General features: G+C 37.8%; 1 protein-coding gene across 4 annotated transcripts in view; it reads right to left on the bottom strand.

Moving 5' to 3' along the window:
- Positions 1–430: 430 nt before the first annotated feature.
- Positions 431–18,897, bottom strand: part of TNFAIP8 (TNF alpha induced protein 8) — a 62,459-nt gene continuing 43,992 nt past the window's right edge. For 3 of the 4 annotated variants that reach the window (XM_030470059.1, XM_030470060.1, XM_030470058.1), the window contains exon 2: positions 431–2,321. In XM_030470059.1, coding sequence (XP_030325919.1) covers positions 1,756–2,321 — 566 coding nt within the window. In that variant the 3' untranslated portion in view covers positions 431–1,755. Of the gene's footprint in view, positions 2,322–12,419; positions 12,586–18,897 lie in introns of those variants that run through there. The other variant, XM_030470061.1, reaches the window with a different exon arrangement.

An 18,897-nucleotide genomic window follows, 5' to 3' on the forward strand; every position in this document is an offset into this window, starting at 1 on the left:
GAAGTTTAGATTAGATATAAGGAAGAAGTTCTTTACAGTGAGGGTGGTGAAGCACTGGAATGGGTTGCCCAGGGAGGTTGTGGATGCTCCATCCCTGGCGGTGTTCCAGGCCAGGCTGGACAGAACCTTGGGCCACATGGTTTAGTGCGAGGTGTCCCTGCCTGTGGGAGGGGGGTTGGAACTAGATGATCTTAACGTCCTTTCCAACCCTAACTATTCTATGATTCTATTGCTGGTAATACTCAGAGCCTAGTGACCAAACAAACATGCAAAAAGTGGTATTTTTTTTTCTTACAAAATCACAAGTAATGCTGAAGCCATATGTCAGGGGCTGCAACGCTTTCTTTGCTGGCACAGGCCAAGTCTGCTTTTTATAATGTAAAATGCAACAAGGGGGGGGGGGGAAGGAAAAAAAAAAAGACATGACAAGTTCAGAGTGCAAATATTCTTTGGTTTACTCAGTAAAACAAAAGGACACAACAAACAGCAAAAACACTGGCAATTAAATAAACAGCAAATTCTTTATATGCATCCTAACAAAAAGTCTTTGGGTGTTTGAAATGTATTAACTTCATGCTTTTAAGTACATTACACTGTCTATAAAGTCACATTTTTTTTTATCCCCAAGGGTAAGGCAGGAATGAGGGAGAAAAAGAAGGATGAAACATAGCAGGAAAGAAAAGAAGGGAAAAAAAATTATTAAAGATTCCATTTTTCTATTAGTTAAATAGTATATAACACAATGATAAAACTAATTTCTATTTCTAGTTTCATAGTACACAAAGTGAATTGGCTTGGAATTTATTTTCAGATGATCAAACTTTCTGAATTCACATCATCATACACATCAGCCTAGTGTATAAAATAGACTGACTTACACCTTTTCAAAAAGAATCGTGAGCCTTCCATACCAAACAACTGATTCTGTGATTCTATTAGCAGGATTCTAAATACCTTAAGGAATTGCACAGATAGGTCACTATGTTTTACCTTATCATAGACAGAGTTAAAACCACGTACCACAAGTGGTTTATAGGGAATATGCTTCCCCAGTTAGGCTATTTTACTGTAGCTTATTCCTAAAATAATCCCCATATAATCAAAGGAAGCAAGCATCTGTGCAGGTCTGTGAGGATCTATACTTGATAGATCCTCCCTTGCAGACAGGAAGTTTCCACTACTGAGCTGGAGATGAACAAGCCAGTTAAGACTCTATGTGATGGCATCACTGATATTATTTAAAACTGAATGCTTCAAAAGGGCAACACTAGGAAGCTGTGATCTGTGCAGAGAGCATTAAAGACTATAAATGAGTGACATATATTTTACAAATAAGTCAAAGAAATTATAGAGTGTACCATCACCATAATAATCTGTTACCAACATTACTGGATTCTGATAGTTTAGGAATAATTGTGTAAATCTATGAAAGATATGGACAGTCTCATAACATACTGTTTTGTTTTATATATCTATCTCGCAAGACTCGCTCTACTTGGACCATTCTTTTTTATTGTCTTTATCCAGCTGTTTCTGTAGGCAAAGCACAGTAAAAAAAGGCATGTGCAGTCTTCTTCTAGATAGACTGTGAATAGCAACAGATAGCTCATAATAAGGAATCAATTTAATAAAGATATTTTGGAAATATTTTTCATAAGGTAAAAAACCTGTTTTGCGTGCTCCCTTATTCCTTCATAAATCAACAGTGTTTCATCTACAAAATAATGCACAGGCAATCAACTTTAATACACATACTTATATGTTTCCCTCATCTAGCATTTTGTTGACACCATCACAAAGTTTCTGCAAATGGAGTTTATAAGGTCCAAAGGGATTGTACAAGGCAGCCAAAAATTCACAATCAGAGAAGTGATCAAACACATTGTTGACACGTCCATGTGACTTAGCAGTTAGGTGACGCTGAATGATTTCATGAAGTAGCTCTCTACAATCATTTAACAGTTTGGACAAAAAATTCCTGTCAAAGGTGTAATCCACCTGATGGAAACTGACCACAGTCTTAGCCAGCTGATGAACTTTCTTCTTGAATTTCTCCATCAACGCTATTTCATCCTGATTAAATTGGTTGTTCCTGTAGAGAATTGCCAACTTGAGGACTACCTTAATGAGGTTTTTGATGATTTTCTCTGCTTCTTTTTTATTTTGTGTATATTCCTTTGTCACTCTGTAGAGCTCATCTAAAACATCACTGCTTGTATCATCAATCAAAGTAGTTGCTATTGATTTGGACACCATTTTTCCAAGGATCTTCTTCTGGGCCTGAATGGCCAGACTTTTGGAGTTGAAGACATCTGTGGCCACTGGGGGGAAAAAAGAGAAACAGCGTGCAGTCAATAGTTCATAACAAACACACCAGAGAGAGTAAGTTGAGGAATATTTCCATGTCTACCCACTCATATTAGTCCTACTAAATGCCACAAAAAAATACCACCTTATGTATGTAGTTGCAGAATAACCCATTTTTTCAATCCCTAAAATGCTGCTGTCTTCAGGTTTACATTCTTTTAGACCTTTGCCTTTGAGAAAACACAAAATGATACAGAACTTGCTCAAAAATGGCTTAAAACATCCCTTCACATATGGATTGATGTGATTTCAAACTGAGGCAATAAACCTGCCCTATTTTATCAGATTAATTGTAAACCTGATCCGATTCTCACATTCATAACGAAATCTGAAACCATGACTATCCCAACATCATGACAATTACCACGGCTACTCAATGAGATACCAATTCTCTCAGTGAATTGACTGTTGCAAAACTTTTTCCCTCTTAGCATTTTACATTACCAATGAATTCAGATCCCACACATTGTTTTTTTTAATAATAGCAACAAAAAAATCCTTTTTCAGCAAACAATACAGAGATTCTCTGGATGCAGACTGAAGAAGTTAGTTTTCAGAAAGGAAAGCAAGTATAGATGAACACTTCTATGTCCTATGTAGACACGCAGAAATAGCCAAAAATAGGGATTGCCATAATACTTGCTAACATAACCTCATAAAGAAATCCTCTGTGACCAATAAAGCAGATCCTAGAACACATTTCCGCCTCCAAAACTCTGCTTGCTTGCACCAATATACCAAATGACTGATTTGTAATTTCTTCGAATACTTAAGAAACTTGTTTTGTGAAACGTTTCTGTTCATATTCCGTTTCCAGTGACAACTATTTACAGCACATTTCCTTTGCAGCACCTTCTCCATTAAGGCTGATGTGAATTTGTATTTCCAGGTTGAACGGCCTAGAGACAGCTGCCTCAATGCTGCAGCTTTGCTGGAGGCTCAGACAGGCTGAAGGAAAGCTTCATCTGTTTATATTCACTTTGCATATGGAAGATTTGCTTTGCAGACACAAGGCCTGGAAACTTTTTTTTTCTTTCCTTTTAATGAAAACATAAACCCCGCAGATGCGAAACAGTAAGACCTTGAATTTGGGAAAGGTTTCTCTTTAACTGTTTGTATTTGGGCAGCTGGGTGTGTTCAAACAATGGGTGCCTCTGGGGTTCCAGCAAATAGCAGGGGCTTGTCCTTCAGGACATGAGACACAAATCTGCATTTTTTTCTTTAACACTACTTTTGAGAAACTTAGTAACAAGGTCCTTTTTTGTCACCTCGAAACTTTCAAGTATGTTTGTTTGTTTAAGCTTTCAGTGTATTCCTGTATTTTGTTTTGAAGCACGAAGTGTTTGAGTGAATTTTTTTAAATCTTTACTACCCGAGAACACTCAGAAACCAAAGAAACCATTGTTAACTATCTTGGGCAAAGCACTCAAGATCACAAGACAGACACATTTCTCAAACACAAAGATACAGGAAGACATTAAAGATGCTAAGCAGTCAATCTGAACTGAAAATATTTTATTCACTTTGTGTTTTTAAAAACAAAACTGCAAGTGTTACTGATCAAATAAAGCTAATCAAAGTATTTCACAAAGTGGTCAAATACTAGAACTTAGCAGCCAATGCTTTAGAAAGATCTACAGATAATGATAGCTTTTTTCTCCAAAACAGAAATATTGATTGTTCATAAATTTCATTTCTTAAAGCCTTCCAGTTTACTAATTGCTCATGATGTCTTCTTTCTGACACTTCACAAAGATATACAGATGTTCATACTAAAGCAGTTGCTGTTTCAAAGTATCTTTGGGTACAGTTCTAACAATTTACACATAACAACCTGCAAAGCATCAATTTCAAGAAACTGAAAACATGGCAGTTTTCTAAAAATTGTAGTTTTTCAACAAAAAACAAAACTAAACAAAACCCTTACAATATGTAATTTAGTATTTGACAAAGTGGAGCTTGACCTGTAATTACCAGTGCTAGGCAAAACAGAAATTGTTCACTTACAAGAGGTGTTAAAACTCTTAATGGCATTTCTCTAAAAACTGTCCAAGTTTTGAGACTACTCAGCATGGCCTATTTTCTATCTGCTCTGCAATACACCAGAAGTTAGCTTCATTCCCCCTGTGTTATTACATGGCTTCTAACTTAATTGCAAATAATGTAAATTTCATTCTTCGGTATTTCAGTCAATCTAAAAAGAAACTTACAAACTATTTGTGTTTTATAATCAGAATTTTTCCTCATTACCAATGGCAGAAAGACCTAAAATGTATTTCACGGTCAACTGCTTAAATAAAACTGAGTTTAAGCAGTAAGATTATAGAGCTTCTTCAGATGGAAGACACATACTTCATTAAGCCCAGTAAAATTATTACTTACTTGTTCACCAAATGGAATTGCAATTGTTAATGCTGACAGCAGAGAGAGAGGCAAAATAACTTCAGCTGAAGACAGGCCCGAGGCTTATTTGTTCCGCTAAATCCAGCGCATGCTTTATCATGCACTTTGAAACGCCATCAGAAGCTATGACAAAGTGAACATGGGTTTTTCCCCCTGACCGTAACAGCAGCTCTTCTTGGCTACCTTTCTCTCCTGCCTGCAGTGCTTCATTTTGTTTTGGCACCTCAGAATGCAAAAATACATCACAGTGGTTTCACTTCCTTGAAAAGACTGCTGAAAGGAAATTGCACTGCTGAGCAAGCAGTGCAACACCAATAGCTGTTATATCAGACAACTGGAACAATAAGCAGAAAGGGAGGGAGAGGAAAGGTCCTGTGACTCGAAAGGGTAGGGGATGTGTCAAGAAGAGGTTAAAACATTAACCTGGTATCTGCAAATGCAGACACTCTCATGTATTGGAGACACCTGATTAACGGGTCACAGAATGCCTGCGCCTCCAAGCCCCCTGTTCCCAATGTGAGGACAGCCCAGCATCTGCTTCCAAACTGCTGACCTCAGTTTCAGGCACAAACACCTGAAAATAAGCCTGTAAACCCACATTTAGACAACTACCTAATGCAGCCTCATTTTCTTAGGTTTGATTGTATGTAGTCACTTTTTAAGAGGGACTACAGTACCTGAGCAGGATGTATAAATCTCTGACCACACATATGGTGTTGACAAGCCCCATCCTTGCACTTCAAACTGAAGTAGTGCTGTTTCTCCTGTGGCCTGCAGCAGACCCAGAATTTGGGCAGATAATTCCACTAATTTTAAGCATCTCACATATAGTTTTTCCTCATGACTACTCTTTATAGCTCCTATTTCTCTCCTGTGCAGTTTTACGCTTCACTTTTCAAAGGTGTATCATCACAAAATACCCCTTTGAAATCAATGGGATGTCATTTTCTGTACCAATCTATGCAAATAAACATGATTATGTTTAATAAAGCCACCCCTCTGGCAAAAGAGAGGAGTCCAAGGGGAAAGTCTCTCAGAGGAAATCCTGCCTCCATTACGTGGAAATTCACAGGATCTTAGGGAAGACGGGGACATCTGCAAAGTCTTATAATTTGTTATTTAGAAGAGCAAACAAGTTCGTGGAGACTGCCTCCTGTGCAAGTTGGCAGCTTAGTAATTTTTCCAAGCAACAATGTGTGTTTAACAGTATCTTGTGTTAGAGTCAATAAACATTGGACATATGAGCATTCTGGGTGTGTTTTCCCCGAAACATTTTACCTTACACATATTTTCTTTAAAACTGTAGTGGAAGTATAAACTTTCAGTGAAAATTTGGAATTGTGGCGTTAATAAGCTCTCAGGAGACTAGTATAAAAGTACAAGAAGGCTACTACTTATGGCTGTGATGCTGACTTTTCCTTGACATGGCAGCTAGTACACCTCCCTTTGTACTGTGGCAAATGCATCTTACCAAATACCCTATTTCTCAAGTCTATTTAAACTAAAGAAAACCAAAACAAAATCAAAAACAAAAAACAAAACCAACAAACCAACCTAAAAAACCCAAAAACAAACCAACAAACAAAAAAACCCCACTAAACCAAAAAAACCAAACCAGTAATGGGGGAGGGGGAGAAGGAGGGAAGTTGAATCAGATGAATTCACTGCCTTAAATCAAGGCAGAATGTTTTTTCCACAAGCTAACAGTTGATGTTAGATTCAGCATCACTTGCAGTTGAGTATATTCAATCTCATGTACATTGACAATGAATACTTCAGTCACTGAGTAGTTTTAAGCCTGCTGAAATAAAGAAGGACCAGGAAAAAGAAGTACCCAGTAAAAACTTGCAGTGAACCATGCTGAATTCCATCAGCAAGTCGAGAGTTGATCTTTCTGACATGAGTTCCTTTTCTAGCGTACATACTTGGTATGTTGATACAATAGTCCCAGCGGAAGAGAAAATGTGACTGCAGAGCCATTAATAACGACGCTGCTTCATGACAGAGTTCTCATTTTAGTGATTGGCATGCCACGTACTGCACTAGTACCTGGTGAGCGCAAGGTCCAAAAACTACAGGGGGTTTTGGGCAAGGCACAAAGAACACTTATATGGGATTAGGAGGAAAGAGACAGCACTGAATGCTCCAGGCAGCATTTAACAGACTGTCTCAAACAGCTTTGAGAAATGTGGCAACCTGTTTCCTGCCAGGCATCCTGTGTGAACAAGTGTGTTTGCCTCTCTACAGACTGTGGGTGAGAGCTACCGCTAAAAGCCCACACGCTGTATGAACTGCATGTTCAGTCAGACTCTCAGAGTGAGAGAGCAGAGCAAGAGAGGGATGCAACATGGAATGAAGTGGGGCTGACAGCACTTTCCGAGTGTATGTGACCATAACTTGTCACCTCCAAAATCATCAGATTGCCCAGATATCAAGGGATAAAAAGATTACTGATTTTTTTACTTTTTTTTTGTGCCCTCTGCTTTCTCAGTTTTTACTAAGCTACCCTAGTTTTCATGAATTATAAAGGCCAGAAACTTTAAAAAAATAAATATACTGAGGCATATAAATATATGACTTCATGTATAAACACATGACTTCAGTAAGGTAAAACTTCAACTGTGATAAACTGCAAGAGCTAGCATCAGTGAATGAAGAAGTCCTGAAGTATAGAACAGGCAAGAATAGTCATAAACCTGTTACCAGGCCTGTAACTATTTTCACAATGTACTTACTACATGACAATAAGATTAAAAAAAAATAAAAAAGAAAAAAGAAAATTCAGTGGTAGGACTCAGACTATGAATTTTTCAGATATGAATAATGTAAGCTGATTTTTCTAGTCGCCACCACAATTTATAGCTTCTTCTTAACTGAGTGAGTCATGGTTTCAAAGAGTAGGGTTTTCTGCTGTTTTGTTGTTGTTTTTTCTTTTCTTTTAACATAACTGTCAATGTTTTGATTCTTATCTAAGTGTTTCAAAGTTTCTGGGGTAAAAGGTGTGTTAAATTTAAAGTTTTTAAAAGCACAGATAAAGTCCTTGCAATGTAGAAATCATTCCAAAACCACAGCAGTCCCCACATGGCCACTTCAGTGTATCGGCCAGTCTTTGTGTTCGCAAGTGTTTGTTCATTTGTTGGCCTTTCAGATGCTGATGAAAACCAAAGTTTGTACCAGACATGCAAGACATGCACTCTGACAGCTTTCACTCTTCACCCTCAGACACTGGGACTGCAACTTCTACACTAGCTGATGGCACTGGTGAAAAGAGACCAGGGCAGCCACAGCATTTGCTGAGAAAAGGACTACAACAGGGCAGATAGCCTGGGCAAGCACCATCAGGCAGTGGAAAACCCAGAGGGCAAACAGGTAAGTGCAGAAGGAAGGGGGGAAAAAAACCCAACCAACAAACCAACAAAAAAACCACAAGGGCTCTATACAGTACTTACTTCTTCCACATATTTCTTCCACTTTTTTTGATTCAGGTACACAAGATCCTTATTTGAAGAGCAAATATTTTATTTGCCACCTTGTTTTTAAAAAGGGAGATTTATATGTGAATATAAATTTTAACTAGAGAACAGTTTGAACTAAAATTTTCAATACATACAAAGCATTCGTTCATGAAGATAACTAACCTTTGCCTACCGTTCTCTTAATGGGTGCAGTAAATTGTACTGAATTCTCACTCACCATAATCTTTACCGACTGAGCTCACTATGAGAAAGTTAATTAGTCAAGCAATGTGTACTAATTTTAACATTCACACTGGAAGACCTTCAAAAGAAAAAACAGCCAATCTGAAACCAAGCCTAATGCATGGCAAATATTACATGAGCAGGATTACTGGTTTTGTAAGCCAGCTCTGAGGCTGAAAGTCACTCTGAAGCAACAGTTCAGCCATTCTGGAAAAAAAATCTGGCTAATCACACATTTTTTAAAATATACAGCATGTCTAATTTGCATACTCTTACCCAAAAATGAGCATATAGTCAGCAACAGGATCACAAGACAAGATTAAAAGCTAGCCAACACCATTGGGAACACCTTTTTTTACTCCGTAAAGTGCTGAAGAAGCAACTGTCCATTTGCAAACCTGCAAAATGCATTTGATATTGTTATATGCTTCCTCATTTTGCTATTTATTCTAGCCTTAGTGTATTAAAATGTCCAAAATTTGACTGTCAGCAAAAGATGACCAACATTGTAGCCGCAAACCCAAAAACAAACCATGAAAAAACAGAAAACAAAATACTTTTTGATCAAGTGATGAGAAGAATTGCCAAAAAAAGTACCTGGAGGTTAAAGCTGTGTAGTGTGGCAAGGAAAGATGCTATTAGCAACAAGAATGTATGCGCAGAGTCTTGCACTCCCATGAGAGCAGTTTGTGCCAACAAGTTATTCTGGTTTTACATGCCTGTGCTTCCCACAGCCACCCTGTGCATCACATGATACATACTGTAGCTGATTTAGAAATTTAAAAAGCCTTCTTAAAGCCCTTCTTTCTAGAGCCTCTGCATGTATTTTAATTAACAGCAGAGCTTTAATAATAATTAAAAAAAAAAATCAAAACAACAGATTAACTTCTGATGGCTGCTCTTAGAGAAGCATGTTTTAAGATGTGTTGGATATTAAACAGAGAAAGTGACAGTCACACAGAGTAGGGTCACGAACTTGAATTTCACTGCTTTGCCACCATTTGTTATCCTTGCTGGAATGTAACAACAGGTGCTGTGGTATAAAATATGCAGCCTGTGTATTTCAGCTGTTGGCCATTTCAGGGCTGTATCAAGTTCCTGGTTATCTACCAGGTGTCCATGCACCATGCACGAAGGGTAATACTGCACAAATCTCTTCATAGGAAATGGAGTGTATCTTTGGTCATTCCTTTGGATCAAATAAATGGAAGGCAGGTACTGCATTTTTTGTCTAGCCTTAGAGACACATATCAAGCTACAGCAAGACAACAGTGCCAAGCTCCCTAACCCAGGTCACACTTGCAATAAAATAATTGGTCCATTACACTTGGATGTTTTACCAAAAGCTGAAGTTTAAAGAGGTATCTAATTGCTCTTGCAACCATCCTGACAAATGGAATGTCTCCTCTCCAAAAAAACCTTAGCTGTAGGCACAGGGCCTAGAGTATTAATGGAAGAGCTTCTGGCTTGAACGCAGAAGGAAAAGCACCAAGACCAGCAGCCCTGAGGAACTTTGAATCCATTGGAGAGACTCAAATTTGACACGGGGACAGGGTGAGGTAGTTAAAAGGAAGCTGAAGATATACATAATAAAAATGTAAGGAACTGGAAGGTTAAGACAAGATGGCAATCTGGCATGAAAGGAACAGGGAACTGATTACAAGGACAAGATAGCAACCTGGCTGTCAAAATGTAAAGGGCATATATTTTGAATAGCATGTAAAGAAAGACAGAGGCTTCAGAGAGTTCAAATCAGAGAGTTCAAATGGCAGAAGGGTTTGTGAGTGATCTTACAATGGCTTTGAAAGTAGTTCATAATGTTTGTCCTGTATTTCCAGTCCTGTTCTTCTCAGTGCCAATCTGTATGCCACCCTGTCTGTTTCTTGCAGACAGGAGAGGAGTCCCTTGGTATTATCTTTCAGTGTAATGTTTAAAAGAGGCTGGATTACTAGTTTACACTTTTTTTTTTTAAATTTTTATATATATATCTATGTATATATATCTCACTTTCGTATCTTTCACTAGATGCCTTGAGAAACTAAATGAAATGTTCCCCCCACACACATAATGCAATTCTGTCTTCTCCTTTCTAAAGAAACTCCTAAAGCGCTGAAGATTGCCACAGCTACAGGCCAGATACTGAAAAAAAATCAGTAGCGATTCCCAGGGCGCTCAATTCTCACATATCTGGTCAGCATATTCCTTTTTTCAATATCAACACTGAAACGCCAATTATAAAACACAAGAAAATATGCCATCTAAGAATTTTACTTATCAGATATTGGGTTTTTCTTTAGGTCTTTGACATCAGTGACACCCTTCATCTCTTTTGCACTTTTTAATTTTTCACTACCTTTTCCCTGTTTTATAGCATGAAGGGTAAGTTTTCTGGCACTAACCGAATGGCTGTACACAGAACATTTGTCTACGCTTTTGCACCAACCATTCATGGTACCTGTATATTCTTGGTGGCCATAGTGGTCTTTTCCATTGCCACTGCTGACATGCATTTCCCTTACTTTCCTCTTCCACACGGAGCAAATTTTTTTCTCCCAATATTTAGTAGCCACAGTTACTAAAGGCTACCCTCTGTATCCATACTACAACTACCAGAACTTTCATCGTAACTTCCAGCCATGAAATACGCTTATAACAACTTATCTCTAACTCACTGCTACTGCCTTTTCTTTGTATTTGGCCTGCATGGCAGGCTGGATGGGGCTTTGAGCAACGTGGTCTAGTGGAACATGTCCCTGTCCATGGCAGGGGGCTGGAACTAGATGATCTTTAAGGACTTGTCCAACCCACACCATTCTGTAATTCTAAATCAGTGGCTGAGAGTATTATCTCTCCTTCATTCCCTTACTCCCTTGCTGTCTGTTCTGAACAAGACAAAAATGCACAGTCTATCTTTTGGGTGTTTTTCTTTGACTCCTGTTTGTTTCCACTTAATTTGCTTTATTTCATTTGGTATATCCAATTCAAAACCAATGCTCAAAACAGCTGAAAAGTATGAGAAGTATTTCTATACGTAACGCTTACTGGAAAAAAGAAAACCCACCATCTTTGACTTAATACCTCCCAAACTTTCAAGCATGAACTAAGATTGTCAAAACACAGGTCCACCTTCCCACATAGCTAAAGAGTTTGGTTTTGCCTTCACTAAAGTCAGAAAATTCCAGTCAAATATAAAGCACAAGAGAAAAATTAGGCATTTAATACGGTTAGCAACTCGTTCTTACGTAAAATTAAATCTTCTAGTTAAACATCATTGTGTGTGACACTGCCATTTTCTTTTACATCAGGAAGCAGTATTATTTGGATACAAAACTTTGATACCTAGCAAAGCAGTAGCAATCCTATTTATTTTTAAATGTTGCAAATGTATTTATTGACTAAAGCTAGGCAGTCTCCAGAGGCCCCTCTCAGCCTCGACTCCTTTGTGATTCTGTGAAACTTGTGTCTCTTTTGTAGTTCACTCCTTGGGGCAAGGTGTGGGAGATTGAGTGCACTGGTTTTGACAGCTGTTGACTACTGCCGAATTTAAATATCCAGCTTCTTTACTTTGCAGTGGCATCAAAAGGTACCTTTAAGTAGGCGACTAACAGCACTGATCACCTATGAAGGGATATCCACCATCAGGAAAGGTTGCTGTAGCTTGCGATTTTCAGGACTGTTACCCAAAAAAGTAAGAAGGAGGGAACGCAAATTTGAACCTGGAGAAGAAAAGGCCTCAAGTGGTGAAAGTAAACATCATTAATCTAAATTTCAAATTAGTTAGATTCTATTTCGGCACATTTAAAAATGTCAACAGTTTCTTTTCACCTCACAGTGATACTGCTCTCCTCCCACAACAAATGGGTTGACAGCCGAATCCACCGTAGCTTACAACTCTTTCAATTGATTACAATACCAGCTGCTTGTTGCAAAGAAAGGTAAATTTAAACATACCTTAAGGACAATGACGTCTTGCATCCCAAACTTCTACAGCTCTAATCTCCAGCATTGAGGACAAGGCTGCAAGCTTGGTGAAGACATCTTATGCAGGTGTAGACGCCAGAGCCAAACTTGATTCTTATCCCTTCCTGAAGTATCCACTACTTCTGTTCATAGCTGCTTAAATTCATGATTCACTGTTTCAAGTTCTTTGCTAGTTTCTGAAGTAAAGTCTATGTCTCTATTTCTCAGTATTTTCAATATAAATGTTTTTAAGTGAACAGAAACATTCATTCGTTTTCTCTTTTTGCAAGTAGGAAAAAGTAGCCCTTGGAATCAGTGGCTGAAATATTCACCAGTGTCATTTACTTGTTTTTGCCAAAATTAAACCAAAATTTTTTTTCTCTCTCTAGATAGTTCTATCTTGTAGAATAGTTTGGTAAAGTGGACATAGTAAAGGAAAAAACAAATCTCATGAAAGCTTTAAGTTTTAAAACAATGGAATTTCTGCATATTTCAAAGTTCCCTACACACCTCAATGAAGTTAATAAAGTGGAAGCTTGTCTGTGCATGCAATGATTCAGTGCTTTAATTCCTGTATAAAGTGAAATGTAAACACTTTGGGATCAAGACTTGAGGGTAACACAATCTTAGAGGTCCACTGAAATCACAGCTACCAAGGCCTTAGAGGAACTTTCAGGTACTGACCTTCACAGATACGTAAAATATACGCCAGAGTATGTCCCTGGATCTCAAATTACAAAATTTTCAGGGATAAAGATTCTCAAATAAATAAAATCCCTGCTATTTAGTCTCACTACTGCAAACAGCCACCAGGAACAGGACTCTCCGCAGACACCCCAACATTTGTGTATCATATGTCAAACTGAAATACAGGTTTCCCCTACTGCTATGCAAAACAGATCTCTGATGTTTCGTTCCTAATCTGTATAGTTACAAATACTAATACCAAATTCAGCAAAAGGTAGGAAAAATAGATTGACTTATACAGTATGTATTCAATCCCCTATATTGCTTCTCCTGCTGTGGTGAAGATTCTAGATCTCAAGTTCCCCACATTGAATTCGCCATGCCATGACATGGGCTGTGTACTTCTCACTGCTAGCCAGTCCAGCACTAGAAATAGATTCTATCTCTAAACTACAAAATAGAATCCTGTCAGGGAATCAACTGATGAAACTTAATAAAGCCACAGCCCAACCCAGGCAGGGGATCTTACGAAGAAAAACAAAATTTATGAGAAAACATCCCAAAAGGACGAATGTAGAATGAAATTCTCAAAGGACACGCTTCCCAGTTTCTATCCTCCTCGCTCAAAACAAGAATGTGCCCAAATGAGAGCAGATTTAAGGCCTGTTCAGTAGTCATGATGGCAATGTTTCCACAAAACCGTACATCTACCATTAAAAAACATAAGCAACTTGGCGAATCTACTGGTGCAGACAGAGAAAACATGAAAACCTGTAACTTCCAGATTTCCCACAGTACAAAAAAAGTTAATGTCAATATACAAAAGAGTAATGTTCAGATAGGTGCTCTTTATTAATGCAAAAACAGTTTAAGCACTCAAATTTCTTATGAAGTCATATACAGCAACTGTTACTGCTGTATATGCAGTATGACCACTGAATATTACTGGATCTATGAAATATCTACCCAATACACAAAACTGAAACATTAATCCTTAAACATGAAAAAAAAAAAAAAAGTAATTTTTTTGCTTTAAAGCCATTATGAAGTAGATGAAACTATTTTTAGCCTGCTACTTCTTCTATTGAGCATGATGTATGGAAAAACAAAACCAGAAGCTGTTTCATGAAGTAGCAGAAGAATCAGTAACTCTTTCACACCTCTTTATGAAATGCTCTCCTCTTACCACATTTCATAATTTAATTGTAATAAAAATACCAGTCCAGAAGGTTGAAATAATACCTACAATACAGTTTTCGTCTGCTTTGTTTTTTAGATGTGTTTATATGTCTGAGGAGAGAGAGAGGATGGGAAGCAATTTGCTTTTCAAACTGTCAAAAATGTGACAGTTTCCCTTTTGAAACTGTCACATTTAACATAAGATTTGACCAAAAGATAAGATTAAGAGGCTGATGTGTGGTTTTGAATAAAGATTACAAATTACAATTAGTATTTGTTATATTTTCCTTATCCCTGGAACATGCATTACAAAATATTCATTATTCTTAGAAGCCATTCATTTAGCCTTTTGCTATACTTGGAAATAACACTAATAAAGAATACAGCCTTTCCGAATGTAGGTGCAAGGCCCTTCCCTTACCCAAACACTTCTTTTGATTCTCCAGAGACTCATTGACCTTTGCTCCCTGATCTCTAACCTCTGTCTCATTTGTAACAGTGCATAGTTTGCAAATTCCTCAAAGAAAATAACCCGAGGGTCTAAGAAGTACTATAATACAGCAAACGCTGTCATCAACCAATAAATGGAAGGAAGGCTGGTAAACTAAGTCTCCAGTAAAACAACCAATTCTGTGTGACAAAAAAAAAAAGACTGGTAGAATTTGAGAACAAAGCCACCAAATGAGCTGTAGCACATGACAGAGGCTGAGAGCACTAGGTTGGCTCAACCTGAGGACTAATAGTGGACCCAACAAATACATCTAACTTGTTACTGAACAATTACAGAGAAGACAGAGCCAGGCTCTTTTTGAGGATACACAGCAAAAGAGAAAAAAGGGCCACAGACACAAGCAGCAGCAAGGGGAATTCTTATTAGGAATGACCACTTGAAGGTGGTCAAATATTGCAATACGTTGCTAAAGAAGTTGTGGGACCACCACTCTTAAAGGCACTATCAACTTGACTGTAAAAAGCCTAAGCAACTTCACCTATCTTTGGATCCAACTCCAAAGCTGGCTCTGCCTCAAGTGGAAGGCTGTGCACAATGACCTCTAGAAGTTTCCTGCAGCCGCAATTACTCTACGATTCTATCAACTAGATAGCTCAAGGGACTGTATCTTATTTGAAATTAAATGCATGAGTCTTGTAGTTCACTATGTAATCAAATATTTTAATTCATAAGTATAATTAATGGATCAAGCAAGCTAGCATTCAATCCAACAATCGCAGCTAAATGATTAACTTAAGAGTTTCAGTGATTCTCTGAGGTAACCTAACAGCTACAGCTAGTGCTTACTCTATGCCCTCTGTTCAAATTACCACCTAGCTTCCTGATCTGCTCCAACTGCACGAGGAAGACATTGCTAAATATGAAATGTTCTGCTGACGATAATTATTCCATACGGACTTCCAAATGTGGTATACAACAAAAAAACAACAGTTCTCCCACTCAATTCTGAGCCTGTAGAAGAAGCAATGAGAGTAGCCACCTAACTCCTTCATAGAGAGGTTATCTCAAATATGACCCTGATTTTGCCAGGGAAAAAAAACCCCAACCATTCCTTTGACTTTTTAAAGGGAGAAACAAAGAGCTGCTTCCAGAGTCTTACAGTTTAATAGCCTTAAGCCAATGCTCTTACCAAGAGAGTCCAGTGTCCACATCTTGATGGAGCTGCAGCGGCTGTACTACAAACCATGGTAGCTGTATTCCTGTTCTCAAAGCCCTTTATTCATTTCCTGTATCTTGCTTCATTAGACACACAATCCTACAAACTACATTAAAAAAACCTAGCTGTTATGACTTGCCTGTGTACTGTGGTTGTCTTTCCTCCAAATTTTCCATTGCTCCTTCTTCACTAAAGTGTTAGCTTCTTGCTTTTCCTTCCACCCCCACTATTTGCACCTCTGGCAATGCTTTCTCTGTGCATATGTTCCACAGTATTACAGTATCTGGTTAGTAACAATTCTTCCTTTATAATTTCTCATAAGCTTACTTCCTTTTTTTCCTTCCTTCCTGTACTAAAGTGATATATTTTGCCTTCAACTTGTCCTATTACATCTTGAATTCTAATAATGTATAGAAGGGATTACATGAAATGCCAAATTGTTAAGCACTGCTCTGATTTATAGAGCTGCATATATGGTATGTATGGCCACAGTAATCTTTTAACTTTTCATCAGCATCAAGTTAACCGTGAAATAAAAAAAACTCAAATTGATCACTCTAGATTTCTGACACATCCACTGAGGCCAGATGCTGCTTTCTGCTCCTGAATTAAACTTTTCAGACTACTCTCAACACAAAGCTTCTGTTTCACTGGCTTTAATGTTTTATGGAGATTGTTGTTTTGACAAGGGAGAGTAGGTGAAGAGTAGGTGAAACAAAGAAAGCCCACAGGCCACGTTTTGTAGTCTTTCAGGTGAGAGCAGAAGGTGGGTCTCTTATGTGGGGTAAGCACTAATTGATTGTATGGGTAACTCTCCACTTGTGCAGTTTAGATCTCCCTGTTCATTGTCACAAAAGCATAAAAGGTTCTAACAAATGCTAGTTTTGGAGATGATAGACTTCCATCGACATTTTGGATAGAATAAGTGGCCTGTAGGAGCATGACAGCAGACAATTTTCTATCTAATGTGAATCTACCCTGGAAAACTTGCACACAATGAGAGGTGACTGAAAAATGTCAAAGCAAATCCAAGAGTACTTACAGAAGGGAGTACTGACTTCTCAAATCTGTGAGCGCTCTGTGATTTTATAAGCCCTGTGTCTCTGTTCTGAGCTCTAAAAGGAACAAAACAGGTGAGCTCATTTCTCAGTAATCTCATTTGGATTAACAAATGCTAATTGTTTCTAAAAAAGCTCTGAGCACTCGTAGGAATGCAGAGATCTCTCTCATGAAACATGTTACTTAAAACTAAGTAAAATAAAGGTACAATGCATGCTCTCAGTGCTTCCGAGTTTGTAATACAATATCCATTGTTTCATAGGCTATAACATTCACTCTGATATCTGCTATTTTTTTTACTTTTACTTTTAGACATGAGATTTATCTCCTGTTGTTTTCTAAATATACAACATGAAACCTGTAGAATGAAGCTGAAGTTTTCTAGAGGTTTACATAAATTACTATTTCCTTCTACTGAAGGAATACTATGTAAGGAATCCATTACCACCACAATAATTTCAACCTGTACTGGCGTGTATTTAAAAAGGTGTATTTGTGACACATATTTTTAACATGACAGCATTAAGAACATTTCCTTCAGATCTCAGAAATCAAGTAAGTCAAATAGCAGCCTAAAACCATTCAGTACCTTCCTTGGTACATGACATGCCACCATGCAACACCAAGTTGAAATTATGCCATACAGTTAAATGCTATAACCATCTTCTTGACTTTACCATGCTCTTTGTTTCACCCAGGGCAAAAGTAACTACAGGAAAATGTTCCAGGGTTATTTATAACATGACAGTTGTTGGGATCTGAAAATGCAATACAGATTGATGCCATACACACACACACGCACACATTTACCACAGCATTGTGGTATACGGATGAATACAGAGATTGTTCTAATGTTACTAAGCAGCATGATGGGAGGAGAAAAAAAAAAAAAAACAACAACAACACAAAACTGTTTCATGTTACCATTCTAATACAGACCATGCAGAGATCAAAAGCAGAAGCTGAAAAGCCCAGATATATTGCTGCATGCTCCACAGCCAGCAATTAGTACAAAATACAGTGAATTAATGATTGTCTTCCAGCAATGTCCTTTTACTCCCAGTTCCTACTAAAACACTAAGATTTTACTTGAGGTCAAAGACACTAGCTTTATCAGATTAATTATAAAAAAGAAAATCTTCAGGAATTACCATTCAAAATCGACCTCAATTTTTGGTTTCACTGTAGAAAGGGGTATTGTTCATGTTTACAGTAGTAAAACCTACGGTTTTGAACTTGTTATGCACATTTTAAATAATAATCCATATTAATCCATAAAATCTACTCTTATAGACATACCAGTGTTCTCCAGATACTGCGACTAGCTTGTATAATAAAGTGGCTATAAGTGAAGTATTGCTCACTTCAGCATCAGATCACTGCCAGAACACATGTGATGTTCGATAGTGTTACTGTGCCCTCAATCTTCCTTTTGATTCAGGCTGATCCTCCAATACATAGTCCAAGAGACACACCTAGCAGCTGCAACTGAATTTCAGAGCTCCTCATATAACCCTTCACTAGCACCCACCCAGTGATGCTTCCCTGGCTGCTTGAGCATCTCTGCTTCAAGGAAAACAGAAAAATTCTGCCTTTGCTTACAAACAACAGTAAAATAACTTTTTTTTTTCCCTGTAGCTTTCTCCTCTTTCCACTTTTTAACATGCAGTTATGAACCACTATGCTTTCATCACTAGCTTTGGCCTTGAAATGTACAGAAAATAGTAAAACAAATATAGTAGTTGAAGTGTACCCTCTACCCCTTCTGTAATCAGTCACAGACCTTTAGCTAGTCATTCCCTGGCTAAACCTCATAATTTGTGGGTAAACCATAATTTTTTTATTTTTTTAAAAAAGTGACATTCAGTCTTGCACCT

Source organism: Strigops habroptila, chromosome Z (assembly GCF_004027225.2).
Source record: "Strigops habroptila isolate Jane chromosome Z, bStrHab1.2.pri, whole genome shotgun sequence".
NCBI lineage: Eukaryota > Metazoa > Chordata > Aves > Psittaciformes > Psittacidae > Strigops > Strigops habroptila.